At 38.0% G+C, this 24645-nt stretch overlaps 1 protein-coding gene across 1 annotated transcript in view; it reads left to right on the top strand.

Moving 5' to 3' along the window:
* The window catches only part of LOC143147485 (pseudouridylate synthase RPUSD2), a 411655-nt gene that overhangs the window by 635 nt on the left and 386375 nt on the right, over nt 1-24645 (top strand). Inside the window, exon 2 of the mRNA XM_076312737.1 lies at nt 365-553. Coding sequence (XP_076168852.1) covers nt 365-553 — 189 coding nt within the window. The remainder of the gene's footprint in view (nt 1-364; nt 554-24645) is intronic.

Raw genomic sequence — 24645 nt, 5'->3', positions numbered from 1 at the left:
ATGATGAATGGAAATCTTTCGTTTAAAAATTAACTGGCTGCAAAAAGATAATTAATCTTTTGGGTATTAGATGCATTTAGAATTAGAGGTCGAACTAGACGTTAATAGAAGTAAATTATATTTTAGTCCGCGGACAATGTGTATAAGTAGTAATTATTCGATTTAATCTACAACTACATAGATAAAGTTAATATAACTAAAACGAATTACAAATCTTAAAATATTTATCAATCTTCCATGTCAATTCTATTGTAAACAAAATTCTTATTGACATAATTAAAATTAATAAATTATTAAGTAAACAGTTATTAAAATATAAAAAGGACAGTAAATAATGGAAACGTTTTATTTGTCATTATAACAGATGTCCATTAAAAGGAGTAAGTACATGGTTCAGAAAATTCTAAGCATGGTGGAAACGACTTCATCGAAACAGTTGACCGATCGACAGACGCAATTCGGCAACACTCGTAAATTGAAGCCATTGGACTGCATCTTCGTTTTCAAGCACACGCAATCGGATTACGAGGAGCCGCCATCCGATGTGGAGGAGGTGAGTCCACAAATTTATGTGTGTTTTCGCACCCTTCCGCTCTTACGACACAGGGTCTGAACTTTTGGCACGCGTAGTGTGCGGAAATCCCACAGTTGTATACATTACTTATATTCGCCAAACGCCTATAGGCGTTCTCGACACGGACTGCCCTGTTCGATTGATGTTAAACGTTTATAAACGTTTGCAGCATCTAAAGCGTTAAATGGGGACACAAAATGCGAATTATTTTTTTTATATTTTTTATTCTGCTTATTATTTAATTACGTACATAAAGAGTGTCTTCTACCAACCGTTTATCCCTATTAAAATGAAGAGGAATGGCTTTTATGGAAAATTCGAAAGATACTAATTGGAAATGTTTTATCGAATAATAATAATTTCTGATACCAATAGGAAATGTAATATTCATACTGGAAGTCAAGTTTCTTTTTTAAGGGAATACGGTATTCTTTATCGCATATTTGGATTTTATGAAAAAAAAATATAAAAATTTTGTTAAAAATCATTATTAAAAAAAACGTTTGAAATTTGTTACGATCTTAAACTAAGAGGAATTTGAATTTTGAAAAATTTGAATTCATAATTTAAACAAACAATTTTCTATTCAATTGTCCTATTCTTCATATACGCTTTTATTTTACGTTCAATGGATGCATTTTCGGGAAAACTGTTCGAAACAAAACTTTCACATTTTTTTGGGTAGAATCCAAATATTCGATAAAAGATAACATGTTCCATTAAAAAAAACTCGATTTCCGGTATGAATATTCTATTTGTAGTCAATACAGAAAGTTTATTTTCATTAGTTAATAAAATCTTTTAGGTTTTCCATAAAAGTCACTCCCCTCTATTTTAATAGGAGTGGACGCATGGTATGAGGCACTCTGTATATAGGGTGATCCAGTTGATCTATAAATAGACATATATATACATCTCGGACGGTGCGTTGAACCGCAAATAGTTGAAAATTTGAAATTGAAGAACGATCGAAAGAGATTTCAAGAACGTAATAATTAAAAATTATTCGATCAAGGAGTTTCATTAATTTAAATCATTGAACTTGTCGCGATACGAGCTATAATATCGTATACAAGAAAGCGTGTAAACTCATGCAAAAGAATTGCATTCCAATCTTGATAAATATGTTCTTGAAAAATTAATTACGGTTTCCAAACAATTTTTTAAATTACAATTTTAGGTGTCCTGCTTGATAGATTATTTAATACAGTGAATATTACTTGAATCAATAATTTTGGTACTTTTTGACCGAGATCTATATGGTAAAATACATAAACACGATGGGTGAGCAAGTTTCCCCCCAAAAATTAAAAATTCGAACGAAAATTTGTATTCGCAGCGGATCGCTTCCAGTCGCATCGGTTTGCGGACAAAATTCGTTCTAAAAAATTTTCGTTCGTGAATCAAATGTTACGTCTGGTTACCTGGCGTTTTTTTGAATCAGTTATAAGCAGGAGAAACCGTGTGTTGTCGTGGAAATTTCGGAGAAAATTAAACGAGAACCGCCCGGTCATGTCGGTCCGGCGCGGTGGCCCATCAGTGGAGCCGTGGATTGCACTTTGAGTATGGCAGACCTAACGGTTATATACTGTGGTTCGCGAAAGCATTTGTACGCTATATTAAAAGAAAATTCTAATTTAGATTTTAATGAAAATTTGTGTGCATGTAAAGCATACTGGGATGCATATGACCCGGTGTTTTTGTCGACGAACGAAATTTTTTTAATACAATTTTTTTTAATCGTCTGAAATTTACTGAAATCAGCCTTTACAGTGTCATTTGCTCTTCGATTGTTCAAATATAACTTCGTAATGGTACGAAATAGAGCGAAACTTTATGTATGAAAAATGTTTAACCTGTGGCGGCAACTCCCATACTCGCCACCAGAGGGAAACTCGACCGTCAACTGTTTCTCACAAGTTTTCGTACCATCTCCGATCGGTATATATACGATCCTTGACCGGCTGACTTAATGTCCCTGATAAGATTCCTTACTGACAAGTCCACTATATCAGACCCAGAATGAAAAACGTGTTTTCTTCCTTCTTTTTCTTTCATCACATGTAGAGCCGTTACACAAGCTCTTATTATTGCTCTATCGTTGTGTCGCAGAAAAAGTTCCAAGAGAAATTACAATTAAAATAATAAAAAATAAAAAACCGTTGAAACTTTCGAGATATTTGATTTCTTAATAAAATTTTCTGTGAACAATAGGAATCCTATTAGACACTACAACAAGCTCTTATTATTACTCTATCGTTATGTTACAAAAAAATTTTAAGAGAAATTACAATTAAAAAAAAAATAAAAAATAAAAAACCGTTGACACTTTCGAGATACTTGATTTCTTAAAGAAATTCTCTGTGGACGGATTGCTTCTTATGTGTGCATTCGAGCAAACTTTCGTTAAAATCATACTTGCAAGTTACGGGGAATTTAACTCCTCATAATACAGTGTACGAATATTTTCGCGAGCCCATTGTAGATTTCCCGAAGTGTCTGGGCGCGCGAGTGCGTATCGACACCGGATCGAAAAGCAACGTTTAAATTAATCACATCCCTTTGGTATATTCCCACGAGGCAACTTCTCTCGACCTGTTACTTTCACCGTACAAGCGAAACCCACATTCTCCTCTCGTAGGAATCGTTCGCGCGGATGGTACGATTAAAAATTACATCAGACATGCGAGAGAAAGGGAGAGGTCTCGCGATGGCACCACGTGCGCCTCGTAAATCACTTTATTGCGTCGTTGTTTATCGACGAATTCTGCATTCCTTCTCGGTCGTGATTAAAATTTTCGCGTCGCATCCGCGCCTTCCCTTGGAATTAAAAATATCACTTCGTGTTGCGGCGGTAAATGTCACGAATTTCAACCGGCTACCGAACATTTCTACTTTTCACGGTTCGAACGAATCTCAAGGACACGGAGAATGAATATCTTTCACTGGAAACGTGACGTCACGCGTTAGAAATTATTTCATCGACGATCATAACGCGGGTTGTAAAGGAGCTCGATGGTCGTACTCTGTGTGAAGTTTTATTGTCCAACAGGGAAATTAATTTACACAAATATTTATTATTAAACATTTCCAAAATTCTCCTAGCAAATAAACGCGTCTCGATAAAACGTACCGGGAAATAATAATCTGGACAATCAATTCCGTTACATGTATTTTCAAATTTAAACAACAATCGTTGAACGATTGAAACGTACTTTTAAAAATGGCGACCATTATATATATATAATATATTATTTATTATAAAAATTTCGCTAATAATTTTTCTAAGAAATTAGACAAAATTTTCTAATAATCAATTTTCGAGTCACTGGTTGTAGTTTAGGGACTTACGGTTGGTTGGTACAACTTGTGTGGTAGAGTAGGAGCACATGTAAATAGTGTAGTGTTTCGACCTGTACTTCCCCGTGGAAAATGGTCTCGAGTGGAAAAAAGAATGAAGCACAAAATCGTAACTGTGACGTTAATGAGCTCCGTTGATTTAAGGCCCTTCCGTGCTATAAAAACCGACCTTCATCGTTCTTTTCTCGCCTACTCTCCGCCCGGCTGAGGAACGGTCCAAAACACCACGGACGAAAAAAAAAACGAACGACGAACCATATAACGCATCCGCCGATGCTTTTGACCGGCGCGGAGCCGCGAGTTATTTGCGGTCGTGCGTCTGTTCCGGAATGACTGATCGCCCTCTTGTCGCGCGTTCAGTCCCCTTCCCCCCTCCCCTCTCCCCCTCTCCTTTATTCTCTTGTTTCCCAGTTCTTATTTTTCCTGTTTCTCGTCCTTCCGCACCTCCCACCCTCTGCCACAGACTTCTAATTTTAATCGTTCCTCGAACACGTGTATTTCCTTCTTTGACAATCTTCACTATTTCCTCGCGAAAAAGTTTCGTCGAAATTCAAAAATAATTCGAAACTTTTCACAAACGCGGTGCAAATGATCTTATTAGGGAACACATTTTTTTTTTTTTGGTAAAAAGAAGTAAAATTTTAGGGGTGAAAACATACCCTCTTGAAGTAAATTCGAGTTTAAGTGTTGTAAATATTTTTAAAATCGTATAAGATGCAAAAAAAAGTTTGATGTTTCTCAGTGTAACCGTTAAACATTTTTGGATACAAATTTGGAAAAAAATATATTTTGAAAATTCTTTGGGACATTAAATTGCCAGTAAAGAAATGTTTCAAAATTCACGCAACGACTGACTAACAAAAAATGTCTGACAACTTGAAAATTCAAAAAAATTTGAATTTTTTGGTCGTAAAGAATTTTTAGAGGTGCAAATTAAAAAAAAAAAGCTATTTTTAAAATCTTTACGACTATACTGTGGAGCATAAAATGCCGTAAAATTTTGTACGAAACTCTTTTTCCGTATCTTATATGGTTTCAAAAATATTTACGATAATGAGTAAACTTATATTTTTTTTTAAGCAGATATTCTCACCCCTAGAATCTCTTCTTTGTCAAAACAAAAAAAATCACACTTTTTTTTGAATTTTCGAGTTGCCAAACATTAGTCAGTCAGTTGCTCGTGTCCTCCGTCTCGACCGACTTTTTCTCGAACAGTTTTATAGGTTAGGTTGTAAAGTACGATCTTCGACTGCGGTTTTTTTTCCGCTCCGCGTGTTTTCGTTTCTCAAGTTTATTCAGCGCCGCATTTACGCTGTTTCCTTCCTTTTTTTTTATCGTTCGAGCTTAATCTCTCGTCCACGGTTCTTTATTTATTTATTGCCTCTACCCGACCGTTACGCGCCGTTTTAATTTATCCGGTATTCCCCCACTTCGTTGTTCTTTCATTCAACGTGGGTTCATTCAGGACCTACGATCGACTTCGATCGACCTTGATCGAGACCTGTATCAAAGTGATAATTTCTTCGGGTCAAAAATGGATAATAATTAAAATTTGTTGTATTTAATAATTAATAAATTAAAAGAGCAACGAGTATTTTAATCCTTAACTTTGGACAGGTTATTTGTACATCTTTGTAGAATATCAAATTTTGGTAAATTTTTTAGGTTAGAAGAATATTTAATCGATTTCGATGATTTTGAAATTTGTCATATATTTTCGTACTCTAATTAGTTCATATAACGAAGGTTCTACTGTATTTAAGGTATATCATATGTATCATTAAAAAAAAAAAAAACAATCCAGACGAGGAAAAAGAAAAATTAATAAAATTGATTGCATGTGTAGAACAAAAAAGTCATAACGCCTTCAAAAAACATGCTATGGAATTTAAAGTAATTTTGACTGGTTGTTAAATCAGTTGGCAAAATGGTGTCAAAAAGGTACAGTGGAACAAAAACTGTGTTTACATTCGCAGCGCTCCATGGTCACCATTGTAACACATAACCGACTATTCTCGAAACATTTAAATTCGTTTCGAAGTATACACTTTGCAGAGGTTCAAAGTAGATGTATTAATATTTTTTATCGACAATCCTCTGTCATCAAATTCAAATCCCCTTTGTCATCGTATTATAATAGTGCTCCTTAAGTTTATTCAATTAATAGTTCGCGTAACAACGCCCTCTTCTCGCGTCGACTGTTTTTATATTACTTTTCGCCGGAGACACGCTTTATTGTATGCTTTATCATAAGAATTGCACGTCTCTTCGAGACCACCATTCAAGGACATAATAAACTTTCTTGCCCGGTCTTTCTTTTTCAAATCCTCTGACCCACGTTCCACCGGCTTTTAGCCATTTTTCTCCAACTCTGTTTCTCTCTCTCTCTGTTCAAATCCACGTCTACGTTCAACCAGCTTCTTTCCTCCCGCATGGTGCACCATGAACAGGTTATTCTCGGCGCAGTCACACACGCACATTGTGCCCCTTCCGGTGCATTTTATCTAGACGCCACTGGCAAAGTAGTGGCTTTATTGTCGTCGTTTCATATATCACATTTACTCGACAGTGGACTCACGTAAACAGAAGCTGTCCCCCTTTGAAAATCTGCCCACTGGTCTAGTTTTAGGCGTTTCTGTTCTCAGTGTTTGGATGCTGGAGAGCATCTCTTTGTTCGAGAAAGTTTCTCGCGTCGTTTGGGGACGAATTATTTTGGAAAAATATAAAATTTGTCCATGTGGACGGTATTCGAGATCGTGTGAATCAAATAGGATAATTGAGCGGAGAATGAACGAGTTTGCGATCGACACCCGATAAAGAAGAAATAATTTCTTTCTTCCACAATTATTGTAATGTATAAATTTTATAGGACCAAATGTGCGATTGTAATCGGTGTAAATTCAACTTGTTGTCAGTTAATACTTTCACGCGATTCATGTAATTTTTAATGGTAAATTTATTATACAAAACTTTAGGTAGGTTATTTTGACCTATTATTTTTTGTTTACCCTATCAATGAATGGTTAATCATGCTGATGGACTTTGAGATTAAGTTATTCTTACATAGTCATGTCCAACATTACTTATACTTGGAACAAGTGCTATGAACCGATTGCTCAAAGTCACCTACTCCATTATGGCCGTCACGAAGCACGATTCCTACTTTTGTCAATTATCTTTTACCATACGATGCCAATTTATCTCCGGGCTTGACGGACAGAGAGCGCTTGCACGGGTTTCGCGAAGAGGGACGATAGATGGCGGTGGCGTAGCCAAATCGCGTGGTGGGGATGGTGGCCTTATCGCGAGTTGATCTTGTCACCTGATCGCATCATAAAATTTTACAATATCCATCTCGATGAATCGTTTCGAGATTCACTCGTATTTTAATTAAATACTTGAATATGTATGAATATAAATACATGTATAAATATAAGTACATATATTATATACATTGGATAGATTACATATATTACACATATTACATTACAGTAGTTACGTTACATTACATATATTACAAATGTTATATTACAGACGTTACGTTACATTACATATATTACACATATGACACATATTACATGTATATATAACTTGTATTTATAAGCACACACATACATCAATACACGTGTTCGAATACGTATGCACGCATCATATTCGAGCGCACCAGTTATGAGAATTATAATTAGTTCCCATACTTTTCAAGGTCGGTGACCTCTCCCGTAACAGTTTCAAGCATCGCACTCCCATCGTGCCTTACGAAGATCCACCACTCACGTTTCACGCTGGTGAATCTCGAGCGATCTAGTTCGCGTACTCGCTCGACGAATACACGAACCAGATGATCGCCCACAGGAACCGAACTTTCAATACTTCCGGTTGAAATTATCCCCGCCCACGCGCACACGTTAATTTTAAAGCCGGCCGCGAGGAGGGCTGTGTGTATTTTCTAAACTGACCGATTAAAATCGATTCCGTACGTCTGTCGCGGCGCTAGACGGCGCTGCACGTCGCGTTGCGTCGTGCCAAAATTCATAACGGACAAATATCCTGGCGCGGGACGATCGAGAGCGCCCTCTCTCTCTCTCTCTCACTCTCTCCCCTCCACCATCGCTTTACGAGCAAAAACGTATCGTTTATTTCCCGGAATAGCGCACCATTAATTCGGACACTTTTGCACCGCATTTGTTGCCGCGGCACTTACGCGAAACCCTCGTCATTCGGGACACGTCTACTTCGACTAAATATACCCTTGGGCTGTCCGGGTTGGGGACGTCGCGACGACGACGCGTGTCTGCTAGCATTTTGACGAACCTCCCGGACCCACGGGTCTTATCTACGATAGCTGGAGCCTCGAGTACCGGGAGAAATCTAGTCAAGTTCAGCTCGAATATTCGTGACGCGTCGAGCTCCGTATGAATATGTATTCCGAGAAGCTTCTCAATGCTCGGGAAACTCCAACTGACTCGCAAGGGGTCGGAAGGAGCCTCGAGAATTAAATACTCGGATAACTGAAATTATCCTCACCCGGATAAATGAAAGAACTTTTGCTTCGAATATATTGAAACAATATCGGGATAATTTTATACTGGATAATGGAAACAAATTTTAATTCCGAATGAGCGAAACATTATCATTCGGCATAACTGAAATAATTCTACCCAGATAAGTGGAACAATTTTGTTTCGAATGTATTGAAAACAATATTGGGTAATTTCATATTGGATAACCGAAGAAATTTTAATCCCGAATGGAAACAGTTTTATTATGATAATATATTGAAAGAAAATGGAGGTATTTATACCCCGGTTAACTGGAAGAGAGAGAGAGAGAGAGAGAGAGAGAGAGAGAGAGAGAGAGAGAGAGAGAGAGGAGAGAGAGAGAGAGAGAGAGAGAGAGAGAGAGAGAGAGAGAGAGAGAGAGAGAGAGAGAGAGAGAGAGAGAGAGAGAGAGAGAGAGAGAGAGAGAGAGAGAGAGAGAGAGAGAGAGAGAGAGAGAGAAGAGAGAGAGAGAGAGAGAGAGAGAGAGAGAGAGAGAGAGAGAGAGAGAGAGAGAGAGAGAGAAGAGAGAGAGAGAGAGAGAGAGAGAGAGAGAGAGAGAGAGAGAGAGAGAGAGAGAAGAGAGAGAGAGAGAGAGAGAGAGAGAGAGAGAGAGAGAGAGAGAGAGAGAGAGAGAGAGAGAGAGAGAGAGAGAGAGAGAGAGAGGAGAGAGAGATGAGAGAGAGAGAGAGAGAGAGAGAGAGAGAGAGAGAAGAGAGAGAGAGAGAGAGAGGAGAGAGAGAGAGAGAGGAGAGAGAGAGAGAGAGAGAGAGAGAGAGAGAGAGAGAGAGAGAGAGAGGGAGAGAGAGAGAGAGAGAGAGAAGAGAGAGAGAGAGAGAGAGAGAGAGAGAGAGAGAGAGAGATGAGAGAGAGAGAGAGAGAGAGAGAGAGAGAGAGCGAGGATTAAACGAAGGTCCTTGCCTCTGAAACTTCTACTTTATTGGTTTAATTTATTTCTCCTCAATTTGTCTTCACATTTCGAGAATGTTCTAATCAGCATGTTCTCTCTAAATCTTTTTGTACCCCTCACTGAGCTACTAAATTTCAATCTTCCTTTTCTTCGCGTTTGCCTACTATCTCAACTCTATTCCGGTCGACATACATTCGTTCCTTAAAATTCCACGCTTCTTCTAAACATCCAACTCGTTGTTTTATTATTCCCTATTTCCGAAAATACTCGATTTTCCTGTTTCTCTACCATCTACCGGCATTTTATCGCCTCTTCTACATTTTTAAGTTAAATTACTATTTTTGTTTCTCTACCACCATACAGTGCACTTTCGTATACTTCAATTTGTACACTTTGGTCTCGTATTGGCGAATAAAGTAGCTCGATAAAAATAAAACAAAACTTTATTTACATTCCTTGTTGCTGGAAAATAATAACGATTTCTATGGTACAGAATAATCAGTATGTACGAGTAAGAGAAAAAGAATAATTCGTTCAATAGGGCTGTAATTCTCTCGTATGCAACAATTAATACAGAATGAGAAAGGAAAAAGAATAATATTATTTAACTTATATTATTGGAAACAAATATAAGAACATCACGAACACAATTATAATATTGTAACATCATAAATACAATTATAAACGAAAAATATCTCCACATCCCTCGAACCCCCGTAAAATGTGTATTTCGAAACGAATTGGAGTAATTTGAGAATAGTCGGTTATGTGTTACAATGTCAACCATGGAGAGCTACGAATGTAAACACAGTTCGTATTCCACACTATACCATCTTAAATACATTAGAACCTTTGTTGTATGAACTCTCACATTACAATAATATTATAAATAACATTATACCATTACCGTACATTAACGAATACCGATCCATTGTTAATTTAAAAATTCTATTGCATCGATAAAGAACGAGATGAATTTATCTACGAAAGTGGCAGAATTTTTATACAATTTTTATACCAATTTTTATACAATTTTTATACCAATTTTTATACAATTTTTATACAATTTTTATACAATTTTTATACAATTTTTATACAATTTTTAGACAATTTTTAGACAATTTTTATACTATTTCCATACAATTTTCATACAATTTTCATACAATTTTCATACAATTTTTATACAATTTTCATACAATTTTTATACAATTTTTATACAATTTTCATACAATTTTCATACAATTTTCATACAATTTTCATACAATTTTCATACAATTTTCATACAATTTTTATACAATTTTCATACAATTTTTATATAATTTTTGTACAATTTTTACACAATTTTTATACAATTTTTGTACAATTTTTATACAATTTTTATACAATTTTTGTACAATTTTCATAGAATTTTTACACAATTTTTATACAATTTTCATACAATTTTTATACAATATACGGATAGATATTTTCCGTTGTTTTCGATCACCATGTAGCGATCGAGGAACACAGCTACGTACGAGCACATTACAAACGTCAAACGTCGATCGTTTGTTCGAGGTAGCGCCAGTCCTAGGCGCAATGGCTGTGTAGTTTTTGGCAAGAGCGTTTATAGCGTGAACGCGCGAAACTGTGGCGGATAGACGCGCGGGCAACATGATACACATGAACCATCGGCACTGACGCGACCCGCATCAGGATAATTCACGATATTCACAGTCGAGCAATTTTCAGTGCGGCGAGGCGAGGCGAGGCAATTTAATTTTAAAAGCAAGGCGCTGCTTCGCAATATATTATCAGCCCGTGGAAGACAATACGGACCACCGTGTTGCCAGCAATAATGCGTGCACTGTTCGGGAACTATGTAGTTGATCCAATTATTAACGAAAATTCCAACGACGATGAAATATTTAATCGTCGCGGTAACAGGTGATCGACGCACCTACCGAAAAGTCGAATACCGAGCCCGTGGAATATCACATACGGGGTGAAACCTTCGAATAGAAGCAAATACGTCATCGAGGAAATTTCATAGAAATCTTGGGATGTACAACAATGTGTACTCGGGGATTCTTTTTACGAATTTGTAAATAAATTTTCGGAATATATTTTTTCGGATCATTTAAAACGAAACGAGGGGATAGTATGTGCATGTGCATGTGCATGTGCATGTGCATGTGCATGTGCAGTTTGCACCCCAATAAACAATAGAAAATGAATTAATCTAATGGAATTTTCTTCAGAGATTATCATCATCTGATCAAATTTAATATCAATTTTATATACGAACGTTTCTCAACAATTTGCACCACAATTTAAGCCTCCAAACAGTTTTGCAAAATATCAATTCGTTTGAACAACGTGTTACGAAATTTTCACTATTTGTATTTTCTTTGCACTATTCATTATTCAAAGGTACGCAATTCTTGTCCGTAGAATTTTTTTCTAGGTATCGTCACTTTCGAATTATCGAGGGAAATATGTTTTTCTCCCCTAACTTCAAGGGCTGATTTCACCCCCTAGATATGGATAATAGCGGATGAAAAAAATACGTGTCAAATATTTTTCTAAGAACTATATTATATCTAAATTTCGTTAAAATCGGTGATTTACACTTCAGGGATGTCCCTTGTAAGGCCACGTGCGCGTGTGGGCGTGGCCAATTGGCTACGACCAATCGTACGCGCGTTCCTTCTGCTTGTCATCTTTCCAGTTACGCACAGTACAACTCGATAGTTCTCTGAGCGTGTAAAAATGGCGGGAACACTGTTCTTCCACCGTTCCTTGTTAATTAATCTCAAATGGGGTCCATTTTTGGTAACAGCAATATTATATCTAATAGTAGTAATATTTTATTTATTCGACCGTGTCACAAATGCGAATTTCACGTTTCGAGAATCCTTTGTTGCACGAATAATACTCATAAGATCTTATTTTTATGAATAATTTTTTGTCTCCTCTATCGCTCTGTTCATTTATGTAGATTTGTGCGAGCAATAAATATTTACGTTTCATGGGGACCAAAAACAAGTGGTTGGAACATTATGGAAAATTTACGAGCATTATTTTCCGGCTAATTAAAACCGAATGGAGTTCACACTTTTTCAGTTACGCAGAGTGGTGGCCATTTTATTCTAGAAACCGAGCTTTTTTATCTCGGGCCGAAACGAGATACTTCACATATGCTATTCAACGAGTATCTTGTTTGCAAATTTTACGTTTGGATAATCATTCACTAGGGAAAATTTAAATTTGTATATTTTTCCATTATGTGTTCGTTAGAATATTGTCGATAGATTCGAGAAACTCGGGTGAAAATGAGCCCGAACACTATATCCTTTAAATTATTTATGATTACGAAGTATTCGAGTCGTAAACAAATTTTTAATTAAGTATATCTTTTTTCACAAATATTTTACAATTCGTTGATAATTGTCTGGAAAAAATTGTGTTAAACTCGCAAATTGGTGGATGGTATTAAATAAATAATAAAAATTTTAATTTTCATCGTGAAACGCAGTCGCCGGACAATTCAGTGAAATTGTGCTTAACGACTGCAATCATAAAGAGTGAAATAAAAAGAAACGTAAAAATTCGAGGGCAGTCATTTTTAAATACATTTCCGTAAATGCGTCCAAATATTTGAAAAATTAAGCGAGAAAATGTTTTTCAGTTCGACTAATGAAAACAACTCACCAGGGAAGTGGTTAACGTGCACTTTAGTAGAGTTACGTTGTAAAACAGCAGCTGAACCTCGCATTACCGCGGGCAATGAAACGATCCATGTTCTACATTATATTAAATTTTTGTTCTCTCTAGTGTAGACTATTTTTCGAAGAATTTGTGGAACTACGACAAACTCGTTAAATAAATAATCATTTCGTTTCTTAAAGTATAGAAATAATTACACTTAAAGAGAAAAATATTTAAAAAAAGTCTACTCCTTTGTATCGTTATTTATCGTGGATAAAATATAGTAAAAGAGACTTTATAAATATTGTTTCAATTCGAAAGAAACGTTACTTAGATTTTTCATCTATTTTGAGCCCTTTTCAAAAACTAGAAATAAATAGAAACTATAAAAAAATAAACCATAATTTTTCAAACTTTATAAACTCATGTGTAACCCACACAGATAGCAAGAAACAAATTCCTTAATTCCTCAAAAATCTATTACAATCCCAAATAAATATCAAAAGTAAAATTAATAAAAAAAAAATATTAAAAGTAAACAAAATTAATTTCTGAAACTATCCAGCATATAATTTTCAACGCGAGACACTACAAGAAGAAAAATCCTTCGTTGCTTCAAATTTCTCAGAAATCTTTTACAACCCGAAATACTTAAATATCAAACGTAAAATTTAATAAAATAAAAATATTAATTTCTGAAACAATCCAGCATATTATTTTCAACGCGAGAAGTCTCACAGTACATTAATTTCAAATTTCCAATTTGCGTTAAAAGATCCCCCGTGGAAGATTCCGATTACTATCTACCCTAACTCTTTCGATTCTTCGATACAGTAAGGGTTACGACGATTCGAAGGGGTTACGCAATCGCGAGGCATTCGGTCGTACGTTACTCCGATTTTCAGCGGGTTTGACGTTGCAATTATCCACGGTATTATAAATCACCCTGCTTACGTTGGCGTGGCCGGCCGCGCAAACACACACCAGCCCCCACCCCCCTCCCCTCCACCCTGACACTTTTCGAATCTTTGCCGGAGCGTATTGCCAAAAGATAAATCAATAGCGGCGATGATGCCACCGACAAGGAAGAAGACCCTAGACAGCTCCAGCTGTGGCTTATTTCGGGCTTTAGCTCCGTGGATGCACAGACGGAGCCACATTCTCGTTATACCCGCGAGATTCTCGTGCGCTCCTCGCGCGTAGAAAATACAAAGAGGGAGAGACGAGATCGGGAACCCGTATTGGACGGAGCGAGAGGGTTCTACCGAACGTACACGTGCTAACACCCGAAGAAATAGATTATTTATTGGCGCGTAAAGTTCGCCGAGGCTCACGTCTAGCCTTGTTGCAACGACAGCGGGGCAACAGTAAATAAAACAAGTTTATCGCGTTACGTGAAATGTTAACGAATAGTTAACGCACAGATCACCGCGACCGGTACGATCGGTTGTCAATTAGAGGCTAATTTGTATTCCGAAAGTTTATTAGTTTTAACCGCGCGGTCCAATTCAGAGCCCGCGATCGACGCGTCGAATAATTCCGATTATCAACAATTCGAGTGTATTATTTATTCACCGCTCGCAACGGGTACCTGTTTTTCATCGTCAATTATTCCCGACGATTGTTTTTCCACGAAATTGGCCAATCGAGTTTTTCGCGGTAATTCAAAATCCAACGTGAAATTAAACCGGTTGGGATGTGCATAGGATTATCTTTCTTTGAGGATGTTTCGATGTTCGATTTTTTGTGCGAAAGGATTTGGAATGTTAGGGATGGAGAAGTTGGTCATTTTGTGTGAAATTTTTAAAGAATTATTTTTTGTTTCGAAGAGAATTAGTTTTCTTTGAGAATGTTTCCAAATTCGATTTTTTGGAAATTATTTAGGTGGAAGGATTTGGAATGTTAGGGGTGGAGAGGTTGGTCATTTTGTGTGAAATTTTTAAAGAATTATTTTTTGTTTCGAAGAGAATTATTTTTCTTTAAGAATGTTTCAAAATTCGATTTTTTGGAAATTATTTAGGTGAAAGGATTTGGAATATTAAGGGTGGAGAGGTTGATGATTTTGTGTAAAATTTTAAAAGAATTATTTTTGTTTTAAATAGAGAGCTCTGTTTGGGTGAGTACACTTGGAATATTGGCGGTCGAAAGGTTGGTGATTTTGTGTAAAATTTGTACAGAATTATTTTTTGAAAATTTTTTAAGTGAAAGGATTTGGAATGTTAGGGGTGGAGAGGTTGGTCATTTTGTGTGAAATTTTTAAAGAATTATTTTTTGTTTCGAAGAGAATTATTTTTCTTTGAGAATGTTTCCAAATTCGATTTTTTGGAAATTATTTAGGTGGAAGGATTTGGAATGTTAGGGGTGGAGAGGTTGGTCATTTTGTGTAAAATTTTAAAAGAATTATTTTTGTTTTAAATAGAGAGCTCTGTTTGGGTGAGTACACTTGGAATATTGGCGGTCGAAAGGTTGGTGATTTTGTGTAAAATTTGTACAGAATTATTTTTTGAAAATTTTTTAAGTGAAAGGATTTGGAATGTTAGGGGTGGAGAGGTTGGTCATTTTGTGTGAAATTTTTAAAGAATTATTTTTTGTTTCGAAGAGAATTATTTTTCTTTGAGAATGTTTCCAAATTCGATTTTTTGGAAATTATTTAGGTGGAAGGATTTGGAATGTTAGGGGTGGAGAGGTTGGTCATTTTGTGTAAAATTTTAAAAGAATTATTTTTGTTTTAAATAGAGAGCTCTGTTTGGGTGAGTACACTTGAAATATTAGCGGTCGAAAGGTTGGTGACATTGTTTTAAACAAACAGCTCTAAATTGTCCAATAGTAATAATTTTCTCGAACAGATCAATTTAGATTTGTTTCAAAAATTTATACATTCTTCACGATCGATAATCCTTGATTTCTGATCTCAAAATTGACTTCTCTTACGTCAAGTATACTCGAAATACTACAAGTCGAAACGTTGTTAATTTTCTATAAAATCTAAAAAGGATTAATCTTATTAAAAAAAAAAAAAAACAGCTCTATATTGTCCAATAATAACAAGAATAATTTTCTCGAACAGATAGATTCAGTTTTGTTTGAAAAATTGATACATTGTTCTCGATCGACGATCGTCGATTTCTGATTTTGAAATTGACTTCCTCTGAAGTGTGTTCGTCACTTTCAATTAACTTGGTCTATCCTTCCATCGAATTTCTTCGCAATTTGTAGCGTTTCGTTCAATTTCTACTCGTCCTTTTTTTTTTTTTTTCGAAACGTGCACGCTGCTACAAACGTAAAATTCGACGTCGCGCGCGCAATACGTTACCGAAAAGTCGCAGCAGGTTCTACTGGATCGAAACGAATCGCGGGTAGTTTGCGGACACGGCCGCGAGGCGCAGTTGCACCCCGAAAAAGTGTAATTGGAAATTGGCTTGGTCGATCGGGCGCAGAGCAATATCGTCGAACGGCGGGTACTTCGTTAACTGATCCACGTCACCGTGACTGGGAACAAGCTACCCCGACGATAAAACCGAAAATCGTGCAGGCGTCGTTATCGACCGCAATACGCCCGCAGACACGTTTTAATTTCTCGAATTTTTACCTCAGCTCCGTTCCAATTTGTCGCGCGCGTCTCGAACACGGCCCCTCGAAGACGGTTAATTTCCAGCGAATATTCCCCTCGATAGGGTTGAAAATTAATTAACAGAGAGACAAAGAGAACCGAAAGTGTGGTGTGGTCGTTTTGTGGAGAAATTACGGCGATCAAAATTTTAAACGTTAAATTTACCCCGAAATAGACTCTCGCCCGATTAACTGAATTGTATTGGATACGATTCGGGATCAGTTATCCGGGTGGTACCGTTGCGAGTAGAGATATCGAAATCTTTAAAGATTGATCAGTAGTGGGAATTTAAATTTTGATATTCTTTATTGTATCTTTAAGCAAATGTTATCAATGTATTGATATGGACTTTAAATAAAATTAATTTGTTTGCCTTATTCGGGCTGGTTTTAATTATACGTTATTTGAATTACTTCTGAGAAGTTTTTAATTACAAATATAATATATCAAGTAGATATAATTAGATAGACAAAAAAATAGACGAATTATATATTTGGTTTAATTATATACGCGACTGTTTTACTATAAATGATAAATGAACATGTTTGTATGTTATAAGTGGGCGGTGTACTTTCATTTTATTACTGGTAGTTTTTAATATATATCATTGAGAATATAATATTTGAGATAAAGAGTTACTAAACTCATTACATGACGTCTGTTACTAGTTTATTTTTCTTAAAGTGATATGTATGACAGAAGACGTAATACTACGGTAAAGGTTTCTAACTGCAATTTACGAAGGAGTGTAGCATCGCGCCATCTGTTAATAAAAAGTGTAACTTGAAGCTAAATGCATTCGTCGTCGAAGGTTGTTTAGTAGCTATCCCCTCCACACCGTTTGGAAGCCCCGCCCCCTTTCACTTCTCGCATTTTCGCCCCGCCCCTTTTATCTATTGCATTTTCGCCCCGCCCACTTCTCAGCGAATCTTCAGACACGCCTACTCTATTCTTTGATGCATTGTCTGCCACATTATTCGTTAATGAATGGCACCTCAATGGTAGTTTATATAAAAAGCCACGTTTTAAGTATTCTAATGATATCTTGTATTTTTAAAAAAATATTATCTCACAGTCAACACGGAAGTAACTGAAAAGAGTAGAGTAGTGAGAGAATACCTTAGAGAAATTTATGTAAGAAACCCCGACGTAAAAGTGGAGATTTTATGAGAATTTCACTCGTAAAAGTGATCTTCCGCAGCTATGTTTTTAATCTTTACTGTATGTTCGACGGACAGGAAGTCAAACAATTTTATTTTATCGGATTCACAACTTTACAATGTTTATATACATGTTTTTGTTTCGTACCTTTCATTCACAGCCATTCGTTTATCGTCATTCTAAACTTTTCTATATATCATCACCATTTACTGTTGTTTCGATGGTTCCACTTTAAGTTGACTTTTGATAAATAATCTTTTTTTGAAACTTTCAACCGAATTCGTGCTTGCTGCAATATTTAATTTCTTTTTTTTTTTTTCAATAGTATTCAATTTTGTTGGAACGCTAATATGTTATACCGAAAAAGCCCCATCGATATGCTTATACAGAGAATTTCGTATTTTATTTGATTTTTAAAAATGCAGCTAACTGTATTTTTCAAATTGCATTGCTTTCTACATCGTGCGTAGTTCTAGCAGTCCAATTTAGACTCGAATTCAACTGAAAATTTTTCTCTCGTTTCACAATGGTTATTGAATAAATACACGGGTTGTTTGAATCTCGTGATATTTTAACTATGAACGCATCGCAATTCATTGACGTCGCCGCATTCATTCATACGTTACGCTGCCGTCGACTTCAAGACAAATAAATTTTCCCGCCGTTACAGTACCAACCGTTGTAACATCAATAATTGTTTTTACGCGATCGTTTACGTTCGCGGGGAAAGAATCGATTCTTGCTGGCACGATCCGTTCGGATTACGGACAGACGGCGGTTTAGCTTTGGATCACGGAATGCGCTCGCGAAAAGCTCGATTTAATTTTATTTTCGTTTTCTGGCGCGTTGCACAGTGGCGAGACGATCGTGTCGATGAAAATGGATACGTACGTAGAGTTTGGCTTCCGTGGCCACTTGTCACAATAACAATAATAACAATACTAACGATAATAACAGTACGACCTAATTGTACCAAGATCGTGTAAAATCAAGAGTGTACCAAGATCTTGTAAAATCAAGAGCGTACAAAAATTTTGTTTCTCTCTTTTTTTTTACAAATATGTGTAAGTTAATTTAATTAATTTCCATCGAGAATCGCGATGTAAAGGTCGAAAACGTTAACAGAAAAAAAAAATGTTCGAGAAAATACAAAGTAAGAAGTGTTAAATTGTTTTTAATACAAACAAGTACTTAAACGATTTCTAATGATAATTGGATCGGTTCCCTCTCGGGTTGTAAAGGCTTTCGTATACAATCTCTTTACACGTCACACCCTGTAATCTGGCACGATCTGTTATATTACACCGACATCCGCCATCTAGTTAAATTTTGCCCTTTAAAGCAATCAGAGTTCTTGAACACACGCCGATTACTTGGCTTTTTATTACGAAGTTAAACGAAATCGTGCCACGAGGCAGCTTCTTGTTTGACGTATTTTCGCCGGACACGCCGCGGTCCCACGATAAGGACGAAACGCGTCCGGTTTTATCCGTTTGTGTATCGGGTATACAATTAAGTCTGATTTATTGTGAGTTTTCTGTGCATGAATAATTCATGCGTTAAATAATTCATAAGTCGCACTTAGCGTGCCGTGTAAAAGGTAACTAATTCAAAAATAGAATCGTAATGGACGGGAGGATGCGGGAGGGAGGATGTGGGAGGGAGGAGAGGGGAGGGGGAAGACATGGTGCAGCGAGAGGAAAGGGTGTAAAAGCGACTCGTAATTAAAGTTAATTACAGCCGGGAGCACTTCTACGGGTGGTTCGAAGGGTTGGCAATAAAAGCGCGGGAATAAAATAGCAAATTATAGTCTATCTCGTGTAAGTTTATACGTCTAACCGACTCCCCATTCGAAATGGAATCTTAAGAAAGTCCTGAAGATTATATTCGATGATTCTGGATTACATTTTAACGGGGGGATTTCGTTTTCTGTAGGGGATTATTGGATCAGGATTATTGGGGAAAGATTGGTGGCGGTCTCTAGCGGGGAAATATATAGCGGACCAAATCCAACTGGTCGGTTAAAAATTACCCTACTCTTCGATCGTGTTACTTGGTTATTTTATTCGAGAGACAGAGAACGTGTGGGGTTGCACGGAGGTGAAGTGATGGGCGTACCCACGTAGTGGGCGTACCTACTTAGTGGGCATACCTAAGTAGTGGGCGTGCCTAAGTAGTGGGCGTTCCTACGTAGTGGGCGTACCTCAGTAGTGGGCGTACCTAAGCAGTGGGCGTATCTAAGCAGTGGGCGTACCCACGTAATGGGCGTACCTAAGTAGTGGGTGTAACCAAGCTGTGTGGTGGGGATAATCACCCAGTGACTCTGAATGGCGAATTAATACTTTTCCGATTGCAGTATTGGAACAATAGCGAAGAGATAGTCAAGAATTAGAAAATTCTACCCTAAAACAAGCACATGTAATAGTAACAGATTATATAAAATCATTTTTCCGATGAAATGGATTTGTCCTCGTTGCTTGTGCTTCTTCACCGAACGATCTATCGACTCGTGAACTAATTTATATTAAAATTGTTGTAATTGTTATTTTATCTTTGTCAGAATACCATCAATGGATTGGCGAGGTTATCCCGATGAAAATGAGTTTAAACACCTTACTCGAACAATCTTTAAATAATTATTTTTCGTAATTCAATTACCCCTTTTACGTAAAAGATTAGATGTAGACACTAGATACTTTTTTTATATACATATTACCATTGATCATTGCACTTTTTACATTTTTTTTATTATTATTCACAACTTGGACTTTCAATTAAAAAATCCGAACAGGTCTCGTAATAGAGATACGATTCATTGCAATTTCTCCAGTTTTTTCTTATTATTTACAACTTAGACTTTAGATTAAAAATTCACTCGAGATTTCATTAACCCTGTGTCAGTGGATCTCAAACGAAGTCTCCTCCGCGCTCGATAAATCGTCCTCAGGTGGCAAACAGGTTTCCTTCCACGATGACGACTTACATCGTACGTAACATTAATTATTTACATCCTCACAATTATCGAGTATCCACGCTTAATGTTTCCCACATTGCATCTGGGTCTCGGTCTTTCATCATTCAGCAGAAGCACGGTAAAATCGGTGAGGTACATTTCGAATGGCCCTGCATCAGTGGATCTCAAACGAAGCCACCTCTGCGCTCGATAAATCGTCGCGAGGCGGCCAACAGGTTTCCACCTAAACGATGACCGTTTAATAACCGTGCAACAATCGAGTCAACGTGTCTAACGTGTATCGAACGTCGTCACGAATTTATCATTGTCTGGTGGGTGCTCGTTCGGGCACGGTTAGATCGAAATTGAATTAGATTACGGGAACGTGATCAGTGGTAAAAACCGTGGGACGAGTGGTGGGCATCTGTTCCAGTATGGACGAATATAGGAGCTTCGTTTGGCACGTAACGACGATGAATCGCGGAAAAATTCCCCGCCCATTTCCTGAACACGACACGGAGAACGATTTGCGCCGGAGGCAGTTCACGACCACGTGCTGCCCATTTATAATATGTTTATACACAAACTGACTAGCTGGGGGGGGGGGGGGGGTTGGCTCTCTCTCACCCGTAATCTCCTCCGCGGCCATTGAATTGCAACTTGAATGCGAAACGCCGCCACGATATAGTAATTTCTTTCATTGTGTCACAAACTCTCTCATTGTGTCGCGCAGTCATCCCCACCACTTCCGTAGCGAGCCTCGACGTTATCTACCGTCACGTGATCAACGATGTCTCAAGTTACCGCTGATGAGTCACGGTAGCGATAAAGTAAAAATTTCACATTTTTGATCTCACGGTTACGTAATTGTTTCAATCGTATCGGTGAGGTTTTCACGATGAAAACGACACCAAACACGAACGTATTGGAACGATTCCGAGTCCACGACTGATTCAACGAGCGTTGAAAATTGACAATTGACAATATTCGACGGAGTATCAAAAATCAAATTTCTTTGCTCGTTGTTACAATGGAGATTTTTAACTGAATAGAATTACGAGTGAAATGAGTTATATAGATGAAAAGAAGAGGCGTTGAATATTTTTTTAACAACTGCTTTATGTGAAAGACAGAGTAATAAAAATCAAATTTCTTTGCTCGCTGGTACAATGGAGGTTTTTAACCGAATAAAATTACGAGTAAAGTATGTTATACAGGTAAGAAAAATAAGAGTTGAATATTTTTGTAACAATTGCTTTATGTGAAAGTTTTACAAAAATTAAAAGTGGTCAAAAGTATCGAATTGTATCACTGTCGGTGAAAGTATATTAAAACTACCAGCGATCGATATTATGTACTGTAAACGCGAGACAATCACTCGATGATTAAGTATTAATTATATCTGACTCGTTTTCATCGTTTCTCAGTCGTTCTTATCGTTCTAGATTCCCCTCTTGGGTATAAACATAACTCGAGCGAGTCTCACTGCGAGGGGAGATAAGAGCGATCGAATTTCGTATTTCTTCCCTTTCATTGTGTCGCGGTTCCGTTACGAGCCAGTGACACAATGATAGAGAAGACCCTGATGCTTCTGTTTCGTTGAAAATTCACGACGTGGAGCCAGTTGGGAACACGTGGCAAGCGAAACGCTTATTTCGTGTCAGGTTTTGTGTAATTGCGTCGTTGGACGTTGATAAATCTGTTGATACGTTGGATCCACCGATCAATTTGCTTTCTTTTCGCATCGAAATCAGGTCGTAAGGTCGCCGAAATATTCTCGATTGCGGTTTACAGAACGCTGGCGATTGAAACGATCCTGCCCTCTTCATTGTTTAAAATATATACAACGAGGAGAGTGGCATGCGCCGGATTGAAATAGAAACCCGAGTCCAAAGTCAGAATCCAGAACTTGCGGCAGAGTTTTACGAGAATTTCAAATAATTTGGCGCGAGCTGCGTGTCGGTACGTACTACGTGAAATAACGTAACGGGCGTGAAGGTAATTTACGAACGGTTAGAGACAGACTGTGTATTTTCGAGGAAACGTTCACCGCTACATGGTTTACTTTGAGTCGGTCTCAGCCGTCACATCGGATCAACGTTTCGAAGTCGGTAAACGCCAAAGGAAATATGAAAATTCATATAAATAGACGTTGCTAAATTTATCTCCGTTCGAACGGTCAACTTTTCGATACCTCTCACCGTAATCGATTGTAAAATACCAAAAACTTTCGAATACTTTACTCTCCTAAATTCATAGTAACCGTAGAGGCACACTTCTTCCATCGTAGAATCTTTTCGACCAAAGATTTACGAAACGCACCTATACGAAGCTGTATCAAAATATACTACAGATTTCAGCAAGTTCTGGTTTCGATCTGTGTCTCCATTTGTCTCGATCGTGCGTGAAAAATCGCTGTGTCGATTGGTAGACGGATTAAAAATATCGATAAGTCGACGCCCCCCCTCCCGTCTGCGAATCGTTCAACGGTGATATAAAGCAGGGTTTGTTAATTACGTTAACTCCCGTTCCTAACGAACGAAAGAATGTGTTCGTGGGTACAAAATAGACCGCGTTGTCGGGAGTCGCGACGCGATGCGTCGGTTTATAATTATCATCCTAGACGCGGCGCGGTCCCGCGAGCGTTGCTACGTACGTCAAGCTCGAACGTTTCGTCAGCAGCGTGGCGAGGGAAAGATGGCTTCCCCCACTTTGCGCGCTCCCCACTCCGCGCTCTCCCCACTTCGCGCTCTCCCCACTCCGTGTTCTCCCCACTCCGCGAGCTCCCCAGTCACGTGCTGCGCGGCCTCGATGCGCGGCCGACTCGGTACGCAGCGGATCGAACCCGATCTTCCGACGTGTTTGCAACATTTTAATTTCACAATTGTGATTCGCACGGTCGAAACGAGACCGCGCGAGTCGTCGAAACGTTGTCGCTCTCTTCCAACAAGATTTGCAAACCTAATTTCCACGTTTATTCTCAACACGTTCCACGCCAAGGAGAAATTTGAACGTGTCGATGGAAATTGAGGTAAAAAGGATTCGATCAAGGTTACGGTCTTTCGACTTTCTCTCTCGCAAAGCTACCGACACGTTCGAAAGATGAGAGTCGAAATGTAACGCGATTGGGGGTGGGGGGATGCACCGATCTTGAACGACCAATGGGAACTCTCGCTCTGGGAACAGTGGTTGCTAGATAGTTTTTGTCCTTCTTTCCGCAATCTCGATTGCTTTGGGCTCTCTGCGTTTGATTAGCACGTCGCACGTGTCGCGTAACACGTGATCGGTCGCATGGACATTTAAGCGGGGAATGTCTCGCGTTGCTCACGGATCGTTTCTGTTTGGTATAATCGATCACGAATTTGCAGTAGCGAACCGTCTTTCTCGGCTCGTTTCGCTCAACTATTTCTGTGCAACAACGTTCCACGCCGCCAGAAGCTCCATATAGACCTACGAGCATGAGTTTTACCATTTCCACTAGCCCCGTAGGCAGCTTGTCCACCCGTAGGAGGCGAAACGCGAGTCACCTAAAGGTTGATTTACGCACGCCTGTGTCCGAGGCGGTAAGGTATCGGAAAATACAGCACGATCGGTTTATCGAACGGTGAGGTTGCACACAGATAGTCGCGTTTGATCTGCCGGATCCTTTGAGGTTAATGTAAAAAATGTAAATTCTCCCCAGGACGAAAGAGGAACCCCAATTCCCTGGAATTCGATTAAGCATTAAGGTGCAACGAGATGAGTCCAACTATCGAAGACTGCAACTCGATCTCTCTTAATTTTAAATCGAAAATCTCAGTGAGAACGTTCTATCACGCACGTGCGTGTATATTCGTAATGTTGAACGATTAT

Source organism: Ptiloglossa arizonensis, chromosome 5 (genome assembly GCF_051014685.1).
Source record: "Ptiloglossa arizonensis isolate GNS036 chromosome 5, iyPtiAriz1_principal, whole genome shotgun sequence".
NCBI lineage: Eukaryota > Metazoa > Arthropoda > Insecta > Hymenoptera > Colletidae > Ptiloglossa > Ptiloglossa arizonensis.
This window is presented reverse-complemented; position numbering and strand designations above follow the sequence as displayed.